At 36.9% G+C, this 19,633-nt stretch overlaps 1 protein-coding gene and 1 pseudogene across 1 annotated transcript in view; both read left to right on the plus strand.

Moving 5' to 3' along the window:
* Positions 1–19,633, plus strand: part of ABCB7 (ATP binding cassette subfamily B member 7) — a 97,531-nt gene that overhangs the window by 15,806 nt on the left and 62,092 nt on the right. Inside the window, exon 2 of the mRNA XM_054579572.1 lies at positions 3,131–3,217. Within this exon, the coding sequence (XP_054435547.1) occupies positions 3,131–3,217 (87 nt within the window). The remainder of the gene's footprint in view (positions 1–3,130; positions 3,218–19,633) is intronic.
* On the plus strand, positions 4,838–11,162 carry LOC129075509 (nascent polypeptide-associated complex subunit alpha-like; annotated as a pseudogene).

Here is a 19,633-nt window from a genome sequence, read left to right on the forward strand (position 1 = left end):
TCAATCCACTGAGCCACACCAGCCAGGGCTGATGTCACTCTTTATTTTTAACATCACAATTGCATTGATGATTTTACCAAAAATTAAACTACATCATGTGTACCATGTTAACAACAGGAAAATTAACCAGATGTTCAAGGTTATCAAGCAGGAAGATGACACTCGGCTCATTGGCTTCAGTAATGTTACTGATATTGTTAACATTGACTATGTTAGGAATGTACATCTCCATTCCACCACTTCCTAGCTTTGTGAACTTGAGCAAGGCAACCTTTCTGAGCCTCAGTATCTACTCTGTAAAATGGGAATAATAATAATAATAACAACAACAATACTAAATGCCTTGTAGGGTTGTAGTGAGAACGAAGTGAGATCGTTTAAACCAATCAATCAATCAATCACTCAATTAATTTTTAGAGACAAGAAAAGGAAGGACAAAAGAGAAGGAGAAAAACATCGATGTGCGAGAGATACATCAATCAGTTGCCTCTTGCTCACCCTCAGTTGGGGACCTGGCCTGAAACCCAGGCCCATGCCCTGACTGGGAATGGAACTGATGACCCTTCGGTTCACAGGCTGGCACTCAATGCACTGAACCACACCAGCCATGGCAAGAAGTGTGATAATTTAATGTTGAGTAGAAGGCAAGCCAAATGTGAGTGCTTAGTAAATGGTTCTTACTAAAAATGATTGTAGCATAGCTCTTTCTAATCCACGTTGCCTTATAATGCAAGAAAATACCTTAACCAAACAAGGCTACAATGAAAATATGAAAAGTGGATAAAATAGTAAGTATCCTGACCTTCAGTGAATTGCTATTTTGTTCTGGGCTAAGCATCTCTAGGGATGAAGTAAAATTGAAATTTATATTTTAGGTGGATGAGAGTGGAAAGACAGTCAAGATATATCTTACCATTACATTTGTCTTACTGTGATATTTATGCCTGCATCGGTCCGTTTTAGATTATAAACTCCTAAGGCATAAAGGACCATGTATTTAAATGTTGTGTATAGTGTGTAAGATAAAAACCTTTTTGTATTGCAAAAGTGAATCTAATTTAAGAAGGTTGACATGGCAATTTACAGCAAGGTTTGTTTACTCTTGAAACATTCTGGAGTGACTTTAAGGCTCTAGGTGCTTCTCTTAAAGGTGTTTAGAAAAAAAATACAGCTTTTAAAATGCTTCTGAGAGAGCTGCCGGTTGTCTTCCTGGCATTATGTGAAAATAAATACACTAGCCATTGTATGAGTTATGGTCACCTTATAGAATTTTCATAGTACTGTTGAAAAGAAGATGGAAGCACTTTATCTGTCCTTCCATTCTAAATGATAGCTTTGCTGGATAGAGTAATCTAGGTTGTAGGTTCTTGCTTTTCATCACTTTGAATACTTCTTGCCAGTCCCTTCTTGCCTGTCAAGTCTGGTTTTTTTGTTTTTTTTTTTTTTTTGAGAAATCTTCTGATAGTCTAATGGGTACTCCTTTGTAGGTAACTCTCTGCTTTTCTCTTGCTGCTTGTAAGATTCTCTTTTTATGTTTAACCTTTAGCATTTTAATAATGATGTATCTTGGTGTTGCCCCCTTTGGGTCTGACTTGTTTGGGATTCTCTGTGCTTCCCGGACTTGTATATATCTATTTCCTTTTCCAAATTAGGGAAGTTTTCTTTCATTATTTTTTCAAATAAGTTTTCAGTTTCTTGCTCTTCCTCTTCTTCTGGTATCCCTATATAAATCTGGTTTCCCAGATAAGGTAAAGCTAAAGGAGTTCATCATCACCAAGCAATCATTACATGAAATGTTAAAGGGACCTAATTAAGAAAAAGAATATCAAAAGTATGAACATTAAAAAGGCAACAAATTTACAACTTTCAACAACTGAATCTAAAACAAACACAAACTAAGCAAACAACCAGAACAGAAACAGAATCATAGCTATGGAGAGCACATGGAAGGATGGGGGAGAGGGAGAATGGGGGAAAAGGTGCCGGGATTAAGAAGCATAATAGGTAGGTACAAAATAGATTGGTGGGGGTTAAGAATAGTATAGGAAATGGAGACACCAAAGAACTTATATGCATGACCCATGGACAAGAACTAAGAGGTGGATTGCTGGAGGGAATGAGGGTACTGGCCAGAGGGGGGCAAAGGGAGAAAAATTGGGACACCTGTAATAAATAATCGGTAAGATATACTTAAAAAAAGATGGATATTTTTAGAAAAAACTGGCAGTTTTTCAGGGCTCAAATACATAAATGATGTAAGTGAAAGGCAGCAAAATTAAGACATTTTTGTCTGTCTTTGAGGGGGTGTAATGTCTTTTGAAAGGTTGCTTTTTTCATTTGAAAAGCTAATGCAATTATTTTGGACAATAATTGTGTTACCAGAAATACAGTTGCATTCTATATCATGTCTCTGTTTAGTTCTACCATGAGGAGATAATGGAATAGAGATTAACAACCTTCTCAGGTATGAGTGCTGTTAATAGTACTAAACTGACAATTAAAAAATAGGCATCTACAGGAGAAAAAGAAATCTACCAACATATTAAAAGAGAACTTTTATTTCTTTAACCTGAGCAGTAATATTAAGGCCTTTTAAAAAATGGTAATAGGCAAGATGCTTGTGTATGTTCAGGGCTAGTTAGAAGATGTGTGGATAGCTCTATTTTATAAGTTAATCCAACGAGCATTGAAATCTACCCTACTCATGTGCAAGATGCTGTGGTATGTGCCATTGGAGATATAAAGATTAAAGAGACTGTCCCCAATCTTAAGAAATTTACCATGTAATAGGAGAGAGAAAATGTGCAAGTTACTTTAGCATAAGATAGACTATGAAGTATTAAAAAATACTTTATTTCTAAATGCGTATATGTGAGCCAAAGTAGTAAGAAAAAAATCAATTGTGTAAAATTAAGTATATTAAATTGTAAAGAACTGTACATACGGAAAGCAAATGGGATATCATTAATTAACCATATAATATACTTTCCTTGACGATGAGAGAGTAACAGATTACCCAGTACTGTAGTAGCAAATGATAGTAAGAAAGCTGATATCGTACTAACTCACATTTTTAAAGCTCTGATATTGTGTAATGGCTAATGGATGGCTTGGTGTCATTTTCGACTAGGCTCTCCAGGTGTGGCCACTGATAGAAAAGAGGACATGCTGGCATGGTCATGCAGGAGGAGGACTCCATACAGACCCAAAAGAAGGGGTAAGAGCCAATAACAAGTAACTGGAAATTATTATAGAAGACTGTGTTTTTATAGAAGGTATATCAAAGGTCAACATATTCCAAAGAGGTGGAGCTTGGACTCTGGATCTGAGGGTCCTCGTTTGGGCACTAGCTGAGGCAGAGGTCGGGGTCTGTCCCCCAGAGTACACTCTGGGTCGGCATGGGTGGGGGAAATAAAATAAGTTGTCCCAGACATTTCTCTGTCTGCCAGGGAAAGGAGTGGCACTTCCCTCTAGTGGAGAAGGCCCTGAGCTCTTCTCTTGAAGTGGCTTTTATTGAGAACCATATGCACAGGGATATGGATGCAAAGCTCATCAATCAATGTCAAAAGGCTCTGTTTATAGAAAACAAATAGAGATCAGAGATAACAATTGAAGGAACACAAGAGATTTGTCTCAGATCCCGTTTGCAGAGGATGTGAATTTCCTTCCCAGCAGGAGCCGGTTATCATAGCTTTTGAGGGAGGGAAGAACAAAGCATGCTTCAAGGAACTTACCTCTGGGCCTGATTTTCCCCCAGGAAACGCCCTATCCAGTTTAGGGCTGTACCTGCCTTTAGTATTGTTTCAAGCCTGAGCCAGGTGGGTAGGGCAGAGCCACCAAGAGATAAGGAGACTTCTTTCAGATAGAATGAAGACTCTGGCCAAATGAAAGCCGAGGGGTGAGGGTCTTTTTCCCTTTCTCCTTGTTCCCCAAGTCCTTCCCTGATGGCCCCTGTGCAACTGTGCCTGTCTTAGGTTGCCCCTGCCATCGAGGAGTCTTACCTGTCATTGACTAACCGGCCATCCTCCAGGGCCAAGCAGGGTGATGTGACTGCCAGGGGGACAGGTTTTGTCTCCTCAGTGGCCTATTTTCCTAAGGCCTCCTTGCTCATCTCCAGCCTTGGGGCCCTCTCTCTTGCTGGTGAGGCTATAATCCCTGAAACCAGGCGTGACAGTTCCCAACATTCTAGAATATATTGATTGACTCTGTATTGTAATTGCAGATTTTCTAATATAAAACCATATGAATTAACCATTTTTATATAGAAGAGATTTTCTAATACAAAACCATATGAATTGACCATTGTTATATAGGCTCAAAACAAACAAAACAATCATGATTGATTAAAAAGACAAAAAATTATCAACCTAAACATTTTAGTGCTTTATTAAATTAGCATTGGTTGATGTCATTATATGATTTAGCCTTATAAACAAATAGGTAAATTAGATTTAGCATTTATAAGTAATCTGTGTGCATGTGTGTGTGTGTATGTATGTATATATTAAGGTTAACATTTTTTAACATTTTCCCTTCTGTCTAGTTATTTTAGAAAGGTCCTAGCTAGAATATCCCCTAGCTTCAAGGTAAATCTTCCATCTACCTGATCCATTTATTTAGTTATCCATATTCTTTATTATTATTATTATCATCAAACAGACAAGTTAAATAGTAGGGCCACTGAAATCAAAAGATTTAATCATATTATACTTTTTTAAGTAAGTGAGGGTGTCATTTGAATACTCATATAATTCTCTATGTGCTCCTTTTACTCGGAGCCCTTGTTTTTTCCTCTGACTTGACCAAATCAGGATATATATGATCTGTCTAAGTAGAAATGACATTTTTGCAGTTATTGGCAGTTGACAACTTGATGTAAAGATGCTCTTTAAATTGTAGAGAGATAAATATTAGTTACTTTATTTGTGGGAAGTGATTGGTAAGAAAACCTTTCCACTGCTTTTCTCCCTGTTTATGTGATCTCCAAAATAGCTCCTTTCACAGAATTCAAAACACATCGCTTTCATATTTCTATCCCTTTTCTTTAATATACTACTCTTCATGGCTGTCTTTAAAAGCAGTAAAATAATATAAAATAAAATTTTAAAAAATGATACAAAAACTGAGGTTTGTTTATTCATGTATCTTTCTTGGCATAATATTTGCCAGCTTTCAGGATTATCAAGGCCTCTTAAGGACAGTTGCAAATAATGCCCTAAAGATACCAAAAACATGTTGACTAATAAAGGAGAAGCAATCACTTCTCTTAGGCTCATGCTTTATAAACTTCAAGAAAGTTTCTTTATTCTTCAGTAAAAGTAACCAAAACTAAAATCATTGTAATTCTTTATACTTAGTCTCTTTATCTTCTTTCCCCTGCCAACTTTGTTACTTTAGCTGAAAGGGATCATAGAACAACAGAGCTTGAAGAAAAGAGGCAGTATGGAGTTCTAGTTAAGAGCCTGAACTCTGGAGCCAGACTGCCTAGATTTGAATCTTGGCTCCACCACTTTGTAGTGGAATGATGCCGAGCAAGGTACTTAATTTTTCTGTGTGTTAGCTTCTTCTTCTGTAAATTGGGGATGATAATCATACCAAATGGGATTTAAATGAGTTAAATCCTCGCACCATGTAAAGCTCTTAAACAGTGCCTGGTAACATAGTAAGTGTTCAATGAACAGCCACTAGTACTATGATGTGATATTGTAAATCTTATCCACTACCATTATCCATTCATTTAAAACAGTGGTCCCCAACCCCTGGGCCGCAGACCAGTACTGGTCTGCGGCCTGTTAGGAACCAGGCTTTGAGCCTGAGCTCTGCCTCCTGTCTTTTTACCACCGCCTCCATCCGGGGAAAAATTGCCTTCTATGAAACTGGTCCCTGGTGCCAAAAAGGTTGGGGACCGATGATTTAAAAAGTATGTATTGAATACATGCATTGTACATAACTCTATGGTAAACACTGTAGATACAATAAGGAAGAAGACACAGTCTCTACTGTTCAAAAACTTAACAGTTTAGATGGCAGACTATCTAAACTACCTTAGAGAAATTCTGTGACTCCAGCAAATTATAAATTTTACCTTATAACCAACTGAAATCTCCACTGCTTTATTTTTTCATGCATTTCTACCTGTGTGTTCTGAAAAACCATTAATCAGCATTAATAATACTGCTCAGAAGGTCTTTAAATCATATGTTTATCCATGTGGCTATAGCAAAGGGATTGTGAAAAGAGTTGCAGTTTCAATATTTGGAAACTCCTGTTTTTAAATAGAAGAATTAAGGAATTATTTGTTTTATAATACAATCTTCAGAGTTTTAAAAGGACTTTGGAGCTTTTCTTCTACATTTAAACTGCTTTTTAAAGTATAGTTTATTGATTATAGTATTACAGTTTTTCCATTTTTTCCCCTTTGTCCCCTCTGCCCAGTACCCTCATTCCCTCCAGCGGTCCCCGCCTTAGTTCATGTCCATGGGTCGAGCTTGTAAGTTCTTTGACTTCTCCATTTCCTATGCTATTCTTGACCTCCTCCTGCCTATTTTGTACCTACCAATTATGCTTCTTAATCCCTGCACCTTTTCCCTTATTCTCCCACTTCGCCCTCCCAGCTGATAACCCTCCAAATGTATCTGCATATCTATGATTCTGTTCCTCTTCAAAGTTGTTTGCTTAGTTTGTTTTGGTTTTTCTATGATTATTTGTTGATAATTGTATGTGTGTTGTCATTTTGTTGTTCATAGTTTTGATCTTTGTTTTGGAGTTCCTCCTTTTTTAAAAAAGTGCATATTGATTTTATTTATTTTTTTAAATGTCAAAATGCATTATAAAATATTAAAAATTTTAAATCCATTATAAAGTCTCAGCAGTTAAACCAACATGACTCCAGCACAGAAATAATCTTGAAGATCAATGAAATAAAATGAGCATTCTAGAAACAAATGTGTATATCTGTCTAACAAGGTAATATATGATTAAATTGATATTTCAAATCATTGGGGAAAATAAGGCTTATTCAACAAATAAGGTGCATGGACCACTCTTGAAATAAAACAAATACAGAGCTCTATTTCACACATTATACAAAAAATATTCAGTTGAGTTAAAAATCAATATGTAAAATCTAAGGAGTTTTAGGAGAAAATACGAAATAATATTTTTCTTACCCTGAAGTAACATTCAAACCCAGAAACTATAAAGTAAAATATTGACAATGTAACTATATTAAACATTTAAGACTATATAGTAATACACATATTAAAAAAGTTAAAGGACAAGTAATAGAATAGGAAAGTATTTGCCACACATCTAAAAAAGGGTTAATAGTTTTGTGTTTTAGGGAAAAAATTCTACATTTAATGAAAAAATGGATAAAGAATACCAAAAAGTCATTTAAAGCTTTTTAAAAATAAGAGAAATAGGCAAGAAAAATACAAAAACAGGTTTAGTTTCAACAGATAATAAAGGAACAATGAAAATAACATCATTGTCACAATCAGATTAACAAGCATTAAAAATATTGGTAATATCAAGTATTAGTGACTGTGAAAGGAAATGGGTATTCATAGACTCTTGTTCTTCGTCTTCTTAAAGCAGTCCCTTTAGCATATCTTGCAATGCTGGTTTGGTGGAGGTGTATTCTTTTAGCCTTCTTTTTCTGGGAAACTCCTTATTTCACCTTCCATTTTAACTGAGAGCCTTGCTGGGTAGAGAGAGCAGTCTTGGTTGCAGGCCTTTGCTCTTCATGACTTGGAATATTTCTTGCCAGTCCCCTCTGGCTTGCAGTGTTTCTGTGGAGAAGTCAGCTGTTGCCCCTATCGGGGCTCCCTTATATGTTACTACCTCTTTCTCCCCTGCTTGCTTTAGGATTCTCTCTTTGTCTTTGATATGTGCCATTTTAATGATGATGTGCCTTGGAGTGGGCCTCATTGGGTTCCTCTTGACTGGGACCCTTTGTGCTTCCTGGACTTGTGTGACTTTTTCTCTCCTCCAATTGGGGAAGTTTTCCACCATTACTTTTTCACACAGGTTCTCTATCCCTTGCTGCTCTTCTCCTGCTGGTCCTCCTGCTGGGGACCTGTCCCACAACCCAGGCATGTGCCCTGACTGGGAATCAGACTGGCAGCCCTTTGGTTCACAGGCTGGCACTCAATCCACTGAGCCACACCAGCCAGGGCCCATATGCTAAAATTCTTTAGGGAGAAAATATTCAGCCTATAGACCACATTGGTATAAAACATAGCATCTGTAAATTTTTGATACATATTTTTTTCCTCATCACTATTTTCCCCCCAGGTAGTTTCTTTCTAAGCCAATCCCTTGTTTCTGTGATTTAGAACTTTCTATGCTATTAGAATTAAGAATGTCTCTGAAACTAGGGTTGTTAGTTAAATTTCTCATCAGCAAAAGAAAAGGTAATTCTTCCATTTTTAACAAAAGGTCATTTTCTGTTTACCTTTTCATTTCTCTGTCAAAGCCCAATTTTCTCTAATCCCTTGAAAGGAGTGGACTCCTGGTAGGAAAAATTACTCTTATTTCAGTGCTTGACAACCTTTTCTCTTTTTTTAAGAAATTTTATTTTCAATATAGCTTAAATTCAGTATGATTTTATATTAATTTTTAGCTATACAGCATAGTTGTTAGTCATGTACTTTATGAAGTGTTCCCCTCAATATTTCAAGTACCTACCTGGCCACATTCACAATTATTACAATTTTTGCTGTAGTTTACATCCTGGTGACTATTTCTTGACTATCAGTCTGGACTTCTTTATTATCCCTTCACCTATTTCACTTATTTTACCCAGTCTCCTAATCATCAGTCTGTTCTCTGTATCAGTCTGGCTGTTTTTTATTTTGTTTATTTGTTTATTTTGTTATTTAGATTCCACATATAAATGAAATCATATGGTATTTCTCTTTCCCTGATTTACTTATTTCACTTAGCATAATATCATCTAGGCACATTTATGCTGGTGCAAATAGTAAGATCTCATTCCTTTTTTGGTGGAGAAATACTCCATTGTATATATGTACCACCACTTTTTAATCACTTGTCTGTTGATGGTCTGTTGGGTTGCTTCCATATCTTGGCTATTGTAAATAATGCATTGTATGAACATAGGGGTGCATATATTCTTTGAATTAGTGTTTTGAGTTTCTTTGGATATATACCAGAGATAGAATTGTTGGGTCATACAGTAGTTCCATTTTTAATTTTTTCAGGAAACTCCATACTGTTTTCCACAATGGCTGCACCAATCTCACCAACAGTGCACGAGAGTTCCCTTTTCTCCACATCCTTGTCAGCACTTGTTGTTTGTTGATTTATTGGTGGTAGTCATTCTGACAGGTGTGAGGTGATATCTCATTGTGGTTTTAATTTGAATTTGTCTGATAAGTACTGCCATAGAGCATCTTTTGTTATGCCCATTGGCCATCTGTATGTCCTCTTTGGAGAAGTGTATATTCAGGCCCTCTGCCCATTTTTGAATTGCTTTTTTGGTGTTGAATTGTATGAGTTTTTTTTTAAACAAATATTGGTTATTAATTCCTTATCTGATTTATCATTGGCAAATATCTTGTTCCATTCAGTAGGTTGTCTTTTTGTTTTGTTGATGGTTTCACTTAGCTTTGCAAAAAGTTTTTAATTTGATATAGTCACATTTGTTTATTTTTTTCTTTTGTTCCCCTTGCCCAAGGAGGTATATTAGAAAAAAATATTGCTAAAAGAAGTTTCAAATTTTACTGCCTGTGTTTTGTTCTTGGAGTTTTATGGTTTCGAGTCTTACATTTCAGTCTTAAATCCATTTTGAGTTTATTCTTGTGTGTGGTTTAAGGAGGTGGTCTGCTTTCATTTTTTACATGTTATCTGTCCAATGTTCTCAGCACTGTTTATTGAATAGACTGTCTTTACCCCATTGTATGTTCTTACTTCCTTTGTCAGATACTAATGATCATGTAGGTATATGCTTATTTCTGGGCTTTCTATTCTCTCCCATTGAGCTATGTGTCTATTTTATGCCAGTACCATATTGTTTTGATTACTACCACCTTTTACGGTGATACGTATCACCTTTTACACCTGATTACATATCAGGTAGCGTGATGCTCCAGCTTTCTTCTTATTTGTCAAGATTGCTCTGGCAATTTAGGGTCTTCTGTGGTTTCATATAAATTTTGGAATTATTGGTTCTAGTTTAGTGAAATATGCCATTTGTATTTTGATAGAAATTGCATTGAATCTGTAGATTGCTTTGGGTAATATGGACATTTTAATGATGTTAATTCTTCCTGTCCATGAACACAGTATATTTTTCCACTTATTTCTATCTTTTTCGGTTTCATTCTTCAGTGTCTCATACTTTTCTGAGTACAGGTCTTTTACATCCTTGGTTAAATTCATGCCAAGCTATTTTTTTTTAGATGCAATTTAAATTGCTTTCTTAGTTTCCCTTTCTGATAGTTCTTTATTGGTGTATAAAAGTGCCCCTGAGCCATGTTCCTTGCACAAATTGTTCGGTGAAGCCACAGAAACCGTCCCTGTTACAGAGCAGGTGTTGCCAGGGGCCCAGGCTGAGGCACGGTCTAGAACAGAATCTGCCAGTGATAAAACAGTACTAGAGCTCAAGGAACAAGATTCCACACAGGCAGCCACACAACAAGCCCAGCTGGCAGCAGTAGCTGAAATCAATGAAGAACTAGTCAGTAAAGCAAAACAGAGCCAGAGTAAAAAGAAGGCATGGAAGGCTATGTTCAGACCGGGCCTTTGACAGGTTATAGGGGTTAATAGGGTTACTATCCAGAAATCTAAGATATACTTTTTGTCACCCCAAAACTGATGTCTACAAGAGCTCAGCTTCAGATACCTACATAATTTTTGGGAAAACTAAGATTGAGGATTTATCTCAGCAAGCAGAGCTAGCAGCTGCTGAGAAATTCAAAGTGCATGGTGTAGCTGTCTCAGACATTCAAGAAAACACACAGGCTCCAGCTGTACAAGAGGAGAGTGAAGAAGAAGAGGTTGATGAAACAGGTATGGGAGTTATGAACATAGAATTAGCCATGTCACAAGCAAATGTGTCACGAGCAAAGGCAGTCTGAGCCCTGAAGAATGACAGTAACAACATTGTAAATGATATGATGGAATTAATGATGTAATAACCATCTAAAAATGAGGGCCCTTTTTTTGGTGTTTCAAAAGAGTTACTGCAGCTTGGTTTGAAATTTGTGCTTTTCTACTGGTAATGAAGTTATGACGTCTTGTGGGAAAAAAATGCCACTGATTTCTGAATGTCGATTTTGTATCCTGCTACTTAACTAAATTCATGTATCAGTTCTAGTAGTTTTTTGGTGGAATCTTGAGGGTTCTCTGTATACAGTATCATGTCATCTGCAAATAATGACAATTTAACTTTTTTCCAATTTGGATGCCTTATAGTTCTTAATCTTTTCTGATTGCTGTGGCTAGGGCTTCCAGTACTATGTTGAATAAAAGTGGTGAAAGTGGATATCTCTGTCTTGTTATTTTGTTAGATGCTTTTTCTGCATCTACTCATATGATCGTATGATTTTTACCCTTCATTTTATTTACATGGCGTATCATGTTAATTGGTTTGTGGGTATTGTATCAACCTTGTATCCCAGGAATAAACCTGGGTGTATGATCTTTTCAATGTATTGGTGAATTTTGTTTGCTAATATTTTCTTGAGAATTTTTGTATGTATGTTTGTCAGGGATGTTGGCCTGTCTTGTCTTTACTTTGTAGTGTCTTTATCTGGTTTTGGAATCAGGACAAAGCTGGCCCCCTAAAATGAGCTTGGGAGTCTTCTCTTGAAGTTTTTGGAATAGTTTGAGGTTAGGTGTTAATTCTCTGAATGTTTGGCAGAATTCACCTGTGGAGCTATCTAGTCCAGGACTTTTGTTTATTGGGAGTCTTTGATTATTGCTCTGATTTTGTTGATCTCAGTGTGATCAATTTATTGTTTAGTACCATTTTATTTAGCCTCTATGTTTTTGTGTGTTTTTCAGTTTTTTCTTGTAATTGATTTCTAGCTTTATACCATTGTGGATGGAGAAGGTGCTTGATATGATTTCAGCTTTCTTAAATTTAATGAGACATGTTTATGTCCTAACATGTGGTCTATACTGGAATATATTCCATGTGCACTTGAAAAGAATGTATATTCTCCTGCTTTGTGGCGGCACTCTCTGAAAATATAAAATCCACCTGATCTATTTGTGTCATTTAAGGCCACTGCTTCCTTGTTGATTTTCTCTGTGGAAGATCTATCCATTGATGCAGTGAGGTGTTAAATCCTCTACTGTGACTGTATTACCGTCCATCTCTCCTTTTATTTCCATCAGTATTTTCTTTAGGTATTCATATGCTCCTGTGTTGGGTGCATCATTTACAAGGGTTATATTCCCTTGTTGGATTCCCTTTATCATTATGCAGTGTCCCTCTTTGTCTCTTGTTCTGGCCTTTGTTTTAATGTCTTATTTTCTCTGATAGAAGTATTGCTACCTCAGCTTTTTTGTTACCATTTGCAAGAAATATCTTTTTTTTTATTCCTTTACTTTCAGGCAGTGTATGTTTTCATTCTGAGGCGGGTCTCTTGAAAATAGCACATATATGGGTCTTTTTTTCTTATCTGTTCAACTACCCTATGTTTTTTGATGGGAGCACTTAATTTATTTACATTTTAAATGATTATTGATAGCTACATATTTAATTGCTATTTTATTATTTATAATTGTGGTTTTTTGACATTTGTTATAATATTAGCTTGGCAGTAATGAACTTCTTTAGCTTTTTCTTGTCTGGGAAGCTTCTTATTTCTCCTATTTTAAACTATACTTTTGCTAGGTAAAGTAGTCTTGACAGTAAGTACTTGGTTTTCATCACTTTGAATATTTCATGCCATTTCCTTCTGCCCTGAATTGTTACTGTTGCGATATCAGCTGACAGTCTATGGGAATCCCCTTGTAGATAATTGTATTTCTTTTGTCTTTAACCTTTGGCATTTTAATTATGATGTGTCTTGGTGTGGGCCTCTTTGGGTTTATCTTGTTTGGGACTCTCCATGCTTCCTGGACTTGTGTGTCATTTTCCTTCACCAGATAAGGGAAGTTTTCAGTCATTATTTCTGCAAATAGCTTCTCAATCCTTTGCTCTCTTTTCTTCTTATGATACCCCTGTGATGTGAATGGCATTCCTCTTGATGTTGTCCCAGAGGTCATTTAAACTATCCTTATGTTTTTAAATTGCTTTTTTTCTTTTTGCTGCTCTGATTGTGTTTTCTACTACCTTGTCTTCCAAATTGCTTTGATTCTCTGCTCCATCTAGACTGCTGTAGATTTCTTCTAGTATATTCTTTAAAAAATCCTCACTTGAGAACTTGTTTATTGATTTTAGAGAAAGAGGAAGGGATAGGGGAAGAGAGAGAGAAACCTCAGTGTAAGAGAGAAACATCAATCTGTTGCCTCCCATATGCGCCCCAATGGGATTGAACTCACGACCGAGGTATGTGCCTTGACTGGGTATTGAACCGTACCCTTTTGATGCATGGGACAACATTGAGAACAAATGAGCCACCTGGCCATTGCTTCTTCTAGTACATTCTTCATTTCAAATATTCTCTTCTTCATTTCTGACTTGTTCTGTTTTATGGTTCCTGTGTCCTTATTATTACTATCTCTCTTTTTTTTACTTTTCTCTGAGTTCATTTTTTTCGTAAGTTCTTCGAGCACCTTTCTTTACAGCTGTTGTTTTGAACTCTGTATTTGGTTGTTTGCCAGCTTCTATTTTATTTAATTCTTTTTCTGGGAATTTCTCCTGTTTTTGTTTTTGTTTTTGTTTTTAATTTGGGGCATGTTTCTTTGTCTCCCTATTTTGGCTGCCTCTGTATATTTATTTTTGTGTATCAGATATTCGTCGTCGTCTCCCATCTTGTAGCGTGGTCTTATGTAGTAGTTGTCCTGTGAAGCTCAGTGGTGCAGTCTTCCTGATCACCTGAGCACAAAGCCCAGGTGACCCTTGTGTGGATATATGAGCCTTCCTTTTGTAGTTGAGTCTTGAATGTGGTTTGTCCATGTTTGAGTGGGGTTGACCAACAAGCTGGCTGATTATGAGGATTAACCCTAACCGTAATATATGAGTTGTTGTGTGGAGACTGATCCCATGAAGTGGTAATCACCCCAGTGGGGTCTTGTTCCTGAAGAGATACAGCCTTGGGTGTCCCACCTTTGGAGCTAATTCGTTAGTTCTCTGATGTGTCCTGAAGAACACTAATGGGTGTTTTGATCCTGGGGCCTTCTGTGAGGGACTCTGATGCAGATGCTTGTCAGCGTCTGCCTGTGACTGGCCCTGGGCTTACTGATAGGATCCACAAATCAACCCACAGTTTGCTTGTGGTGGGCCTGGGTGTGAGCCCAGGGGCAGGTCAGCAAAAGGCCCAAGGCTCTGAGATCTGACTCTACCTGCCAGCTGCCTTTAGCATCAGTCAGGGAAGGAATCTCTGGGAGTGTAAGAGTTGCCTGAAGTAGGTTCTCAGCGAGTCACTGCAAAGGGGCAAGTGATGTTCACCGGATTGATAGAGAAATTCAAATTTAGTGCCAGTGCTGGGTCTGAGGCTGCTCAGCAAAAGTCTCAATTACACCAAGGCCAACTGCCACCTGCCAGGTGCCTTGGACCTTTGTGTTGGGATGAGGTCTCAGGGAGCCGCCATCAGCCTGGGGCCATGAGAGTTTATCTGGCCCAAATAGTCCAAGATTTTGTCATGAGAAGGAATAGTTCTTCACAGGAGTAGTGGAACCTTTTGTGCGTGTAAGGGAAAAAACGGCCCCTACCTTAGAGCCACGCAGCTTAATCTTTCCCCAAGCCTGCCTGGACCTCATTGAGAGCCTTCCAGGAAAGTCTTTGCCTAGGGCCCAGGCTAGGGGCAGCCAGCTGAGTCCACTGTATACTGCTTGCTTAGCAGGGTAGGGCTTCCAGGAATCATGAGGTTGGGCCTTGTGGATCTTTTGTGAGGTGGTGGTGCCAGTTAGGTGGGTGTGGGGGAGAAGAGGCCCTGAAGAAAGTTTACACCATGGAATCAGGCAACTGAGTCCACCTTTAGTGGATGAGCTCAGCAGGACATGCACAGGGTGTTCAGAGGGAGGGGAATGTACATTCCTTAAGACCAATATGACGTTGAGGGGAGTGTTTGACTCAGGAAAGATGATGTCTGTGGGCAGTGTGGTAGAGGGACTCAACACAGGAACCCTGGTGGCTGTCCTTTTAGCTCTCTCCCTGGAAATTCACAACCTAGTCTCTCCTTGTAGGATCCAGTTTACTACCAGCTGTTCTCCCTCTGCGGGAGCCCAGAGTGAGTGGTTTCAAATGAGATTTTGTGTACTGCCCCTTTAAGAGAGCACCTGGGTTTCTGGCAGATTTCTTTCTCTCTCTGGTGGACAGAATCCCCACTGCTTTTCACAACCAGGCACCTCTTGCTGGCTCTGGTGCTCTGGGCTGGGGAGCTCAGTGTGAGGTCGACACCCCATGCTCCTCAGGGGGCACCTTTGCAGCTGAGATATCCCTCCAGGTTTTCAGACATTGCCTGTGGGAGTGGGGCCAGAACTTTTTGCATCTCCACCCTTCCTACCAGTCTCAATGTGGCTTCTTATGGAAAGCCTTAAGTATAAGACTTCCCTTCAGTTAGTCTTTAGTTGGTTATTTAGGATGATTTGTCTATAATTTGGTTTGGTCTTGGGAGGAAGTGAGTGTAGCTTCTACCTACTCTGTCATTATCTTGGATCTGCCAACAACCTTTTCTGGCAAGATATAGGAAGTTACAGCCTTAGAAGCAAAATATGTATTCAATTTATCAGTATACACTTACATTTAGTATTTGAAAATTCTACTAAGTAAGCTGCTCCAGATGTGTTTTGAGTTTTTAGAATTGTCTCCCGATTGTGTCCTGGCCGCATGGTTATTAGCTATGGGTGTTCACTTTTCAGCACTTATGACCTGCATCTATCAAGGTCATGCTGTTTAATTGAACCCCGCTATATATAAGCAGAACAGTTTATGGCTTTCCACTCTTATCCTGTTGGGTCAAGTGCTTCTAGTTTTATTTATGTGTTTGTTTTTGGCTCACCATGCTATGATTGTGCTGTTTCAGCTTCTTGTGTACAAGTAGATAATCTTTTCATTGTTTTTTTATCTGTCCAGCCTCATAAGACTTATGAAGCTATATATTAATACCAAATCAATAAATATTTAAAAGTCTGTCAAAAATTGTGATGACTTAATAAATCAAGTATTAGATGTGTTTCCTGGATATTAATAATAATTTGTTCTCATGTGTTTAGGAATAGATACATTATTTAATTTAATAAATATTTATTGATCATTGTCTCTGGTATCAATCAAGTTTCTCTGGTACCTGCTTATTTCTCTCAGTTCACCTAGTTTTCAGTTACTTCCATCTCCTCTTTGGCAGCTCTCTGTTGTTTCCAAACCTTTTCTCCCAAACTAATTTCTAGGGGAAAAAAATACAATACAATTTTGTTATTCAAAATTGTTAGTGAGCTTATTTGAATTCCTTTTATTGTTACCCTTGTGTTTTCTTTCTCAATCTAATTTCTTTCCCTTTTTTTTTATGGCTAATTCCAGTATAGGGGTGGCCAAATGTAGGTTTACAGTTCTTATGACAAACAATACAATTATTAATAAATAATACAAGAATAAACTCTGTTTTATGTATTCACAACTGTAACCCTACTTTTGCCTAACCCCATATATAGTTAAAACCTTTTTAGAAATGCTTATTCCCCATACTAATACTGTACTAGTTTTATATTGTGTTGGGCTTAAAATGTCAGTTCATGTTTTAAATTTGAGTCTATTAGCTACAGCAAAAAGGCTATATTGTATATATTGTCAGTAGAAAAGGAAAGTAGATTCACTTTTACTTTTACAAGCCTTTTAATGATATTTCTGTAGTGTTCAATTTTAAAGAGCTTTTGTTATGATGTTAACGATCACTGTTATGTTTTTAAAATAACTTAAATTCTACTTACTGTAAAGGTGATAAGCAGAAATGTTAAAGAATTCTATGTTTTCCTTTTATTTGTAAGCAAGATTTAAAGAAAAACTATTATGATATTAACTATTGGTTACTCATGAATTTCGACCCTTGAGAAAGACTCATTTTCTTAAATTATTGACTTTTTCTATATTGAAATATAATTAGTGTTTTACACAGCGAGTTTTCAGATAACCCAGTTTCTTGTCATCCTACTTGACATTCCCTACATTTTCCACTCTTATCTTTAAGAATTTGATCTTAAAGATGTATTGTGCTATTTGTGTTGCTTAGTCTGAAATGAAAAGATTACTTGATGTGAAGGTTATGTCTATTTCAGTCTCAAACATGTTCCTGGTCTCTTTCAGCTTTAGATAACTCTTTTGTCTTTTAGGATTACAATTGGGTGTCCAGTATGAATTAACTGTCATGATTTTGAAATAGGGTAGACGACTGTCTTTCAGGATATGAATCGAGGCCTTCAGTTTTACTTTACTCTTATGCAGCAGGAATAAGTTGGTTTGAAATTCTTCAAAAATGTGCCTCAGCCTGTGAATGCCTCTTTGATTTGTCCTGTATTTTTAAAAAAAGACATTATTTTTCAGACTTTATAATTTATCTAGACTATAACTGAAGGCATGTACTTTACAGCTTAATGGAATCATAATGCATGATTACACAACTTCAGAACCCATTTTGTTACATAAAGTAATGACATTTTATGCCCTATTAAGCCATCTAGAATAATTTTCTTGCTCTCAGCTGTAATTTCTCTGTGTCCTTATTGAAAAAATTTTGAGTTGTCTTGTAGAAGGTATTGACATAAGGGAGTTTTTCCAGTGATGTGTGGAAACAGGGCCTTTTGCCATTATTGCATCAAGAAAAATAAAACACAAAACTTGTGAAATGGGGAAGTGGTTGAAATGCCCCTGTTTATGTTATAATGTATTAAACTATATTTATTTAGTAATAGTTTGATCAGAAAAGTGAATTTTAAAATTACAGCCTCATTCCCTTTTGAAAACACCTTACCAGTTAGGAGTGCATGTGCGTCTATGTGTGTATACAATCATTAAGAACTATCAGTATTTCATGTTTTTTGCCGTCTTATGTATTTTGAGCAGCTTAGGATGTCAGTCCTGTTTTCAGTACAGTATGAACACTTTTATTTCTCTTATATTTTACTCGATAAACTGACTAAAAGATGTTGGAAAAACAGGTTGCTGAGTCTTAGGGGGAATAACCATAATATAAAACTACCCTGTGTTGTCCTCGGTTTCTTATATGTCAACAATTTCCCCCCATTCCTTGCTGTGCAAATCCACATGAAATTTTATAACTTAACCCCCCTCAAATTATTTTTGGTTATATGTGAGCTACAGAGAATACAAGCAAGCAAAAAGAATATAAAAAATCATCAGTGATTCTTATTTACTGTCAACTACTGATGTTAATGCTCTTTGGGTATATTGCTTTATATATACATTTGTATACATGTGTAAACTCTTACACACATCACATTTTTTTCCACAAAAGAATAACTTTTGAACTCTGCTTTTTTTACTTAACATGTATCTATGTCACTACATATATTTTTGAATGTCTGTATTTTGTTGTATACATTCACTGTAATTTCTTTACAGGGTTCTGCATCGTTGATTATTGAGGCTGTTTCCATTTTTTCTCCCTATTAGTACAAGATGGGAATGAGTATCCTTATAGCTAGATGTCTTATTCCTTTATTCGATAAATATAATATTTGTTGAGTACCTAATGTATGTCAGCTACTATATTGGTATTGTGTTACAACAGTGATCACAAAACACAAAATTACTAATCATATGGAATTTAAATTCTAGCAGGAGAGCAGATATTAAGCAAATAACCGCATTGCTATATATGTAGTTATAACTGAAATGAATACTCTGAAACAAAGGAATACTCTTCTGTGAGAAAATAACAGCCAACGATCCTGACTAGAGTTAGGGAAGACCTGATTGTGAAAGTGCTGCTTGATCTGGCAATTAACTAGTTGTAAGAGCTTGTGGGTGGTGTGGGTTGGCATTGTGTAGAGAGAAAGATTGGAACTGACAGAGTGAATGGTATTGTGCAAAGGCCCTGGGGCAGAGGGGTTAGAGCATATTTGAGAAACTTAAAGAAAGCCTGTGTGGTATGAACACAGAAAGTAGTGACATAAGATATGGCTAGAGAGGTAGTTGAGGGTCTGGCCAAGGAGAGTCACATAAACCATGTTATGGACTTTATTCTAAGAGTGATAAGGTATCTTCAGAGGGTTTTAAGCTGGTAGGAATATCTGATTGCAGATGAACTAATTGTACAGAGAACAGAATGGATACAGGAAGATCAGATAGGAGGTTGATGCGGTGGTTTAGGTAAGAAATGATAGGTTGGTGGAGGAAATAAAAAGAAATAGACAGATTCAAGAGATTTTTTAGGAAATAAAATCGATTCAACTTGGAATATTTCTAAAGTATTTTTTTAAAGCATAAGTTTCCAGAAATGGAATTCTTAAAACAAAGGGTAGGATTATTTTAATAGCT

The sequence above is a fragment of the Pteronotus mesoamericanus genome, unplaced genomic scaffold, assembly GCF_021234165.1.
Source record: "Pteronotus mesoamericanus isolate MK-2021 breed Mesoamerican mustached bat unplaced genomic scaffold, CSHL_Meso_final contig_55, whole genome shotgun sequence".
NCBI lineage: Eukaryota > Metazoa > Chordata > Mammalia > Chiroptera > Mormoopidae > Pteronotus > Pteronotus mesoamericanus.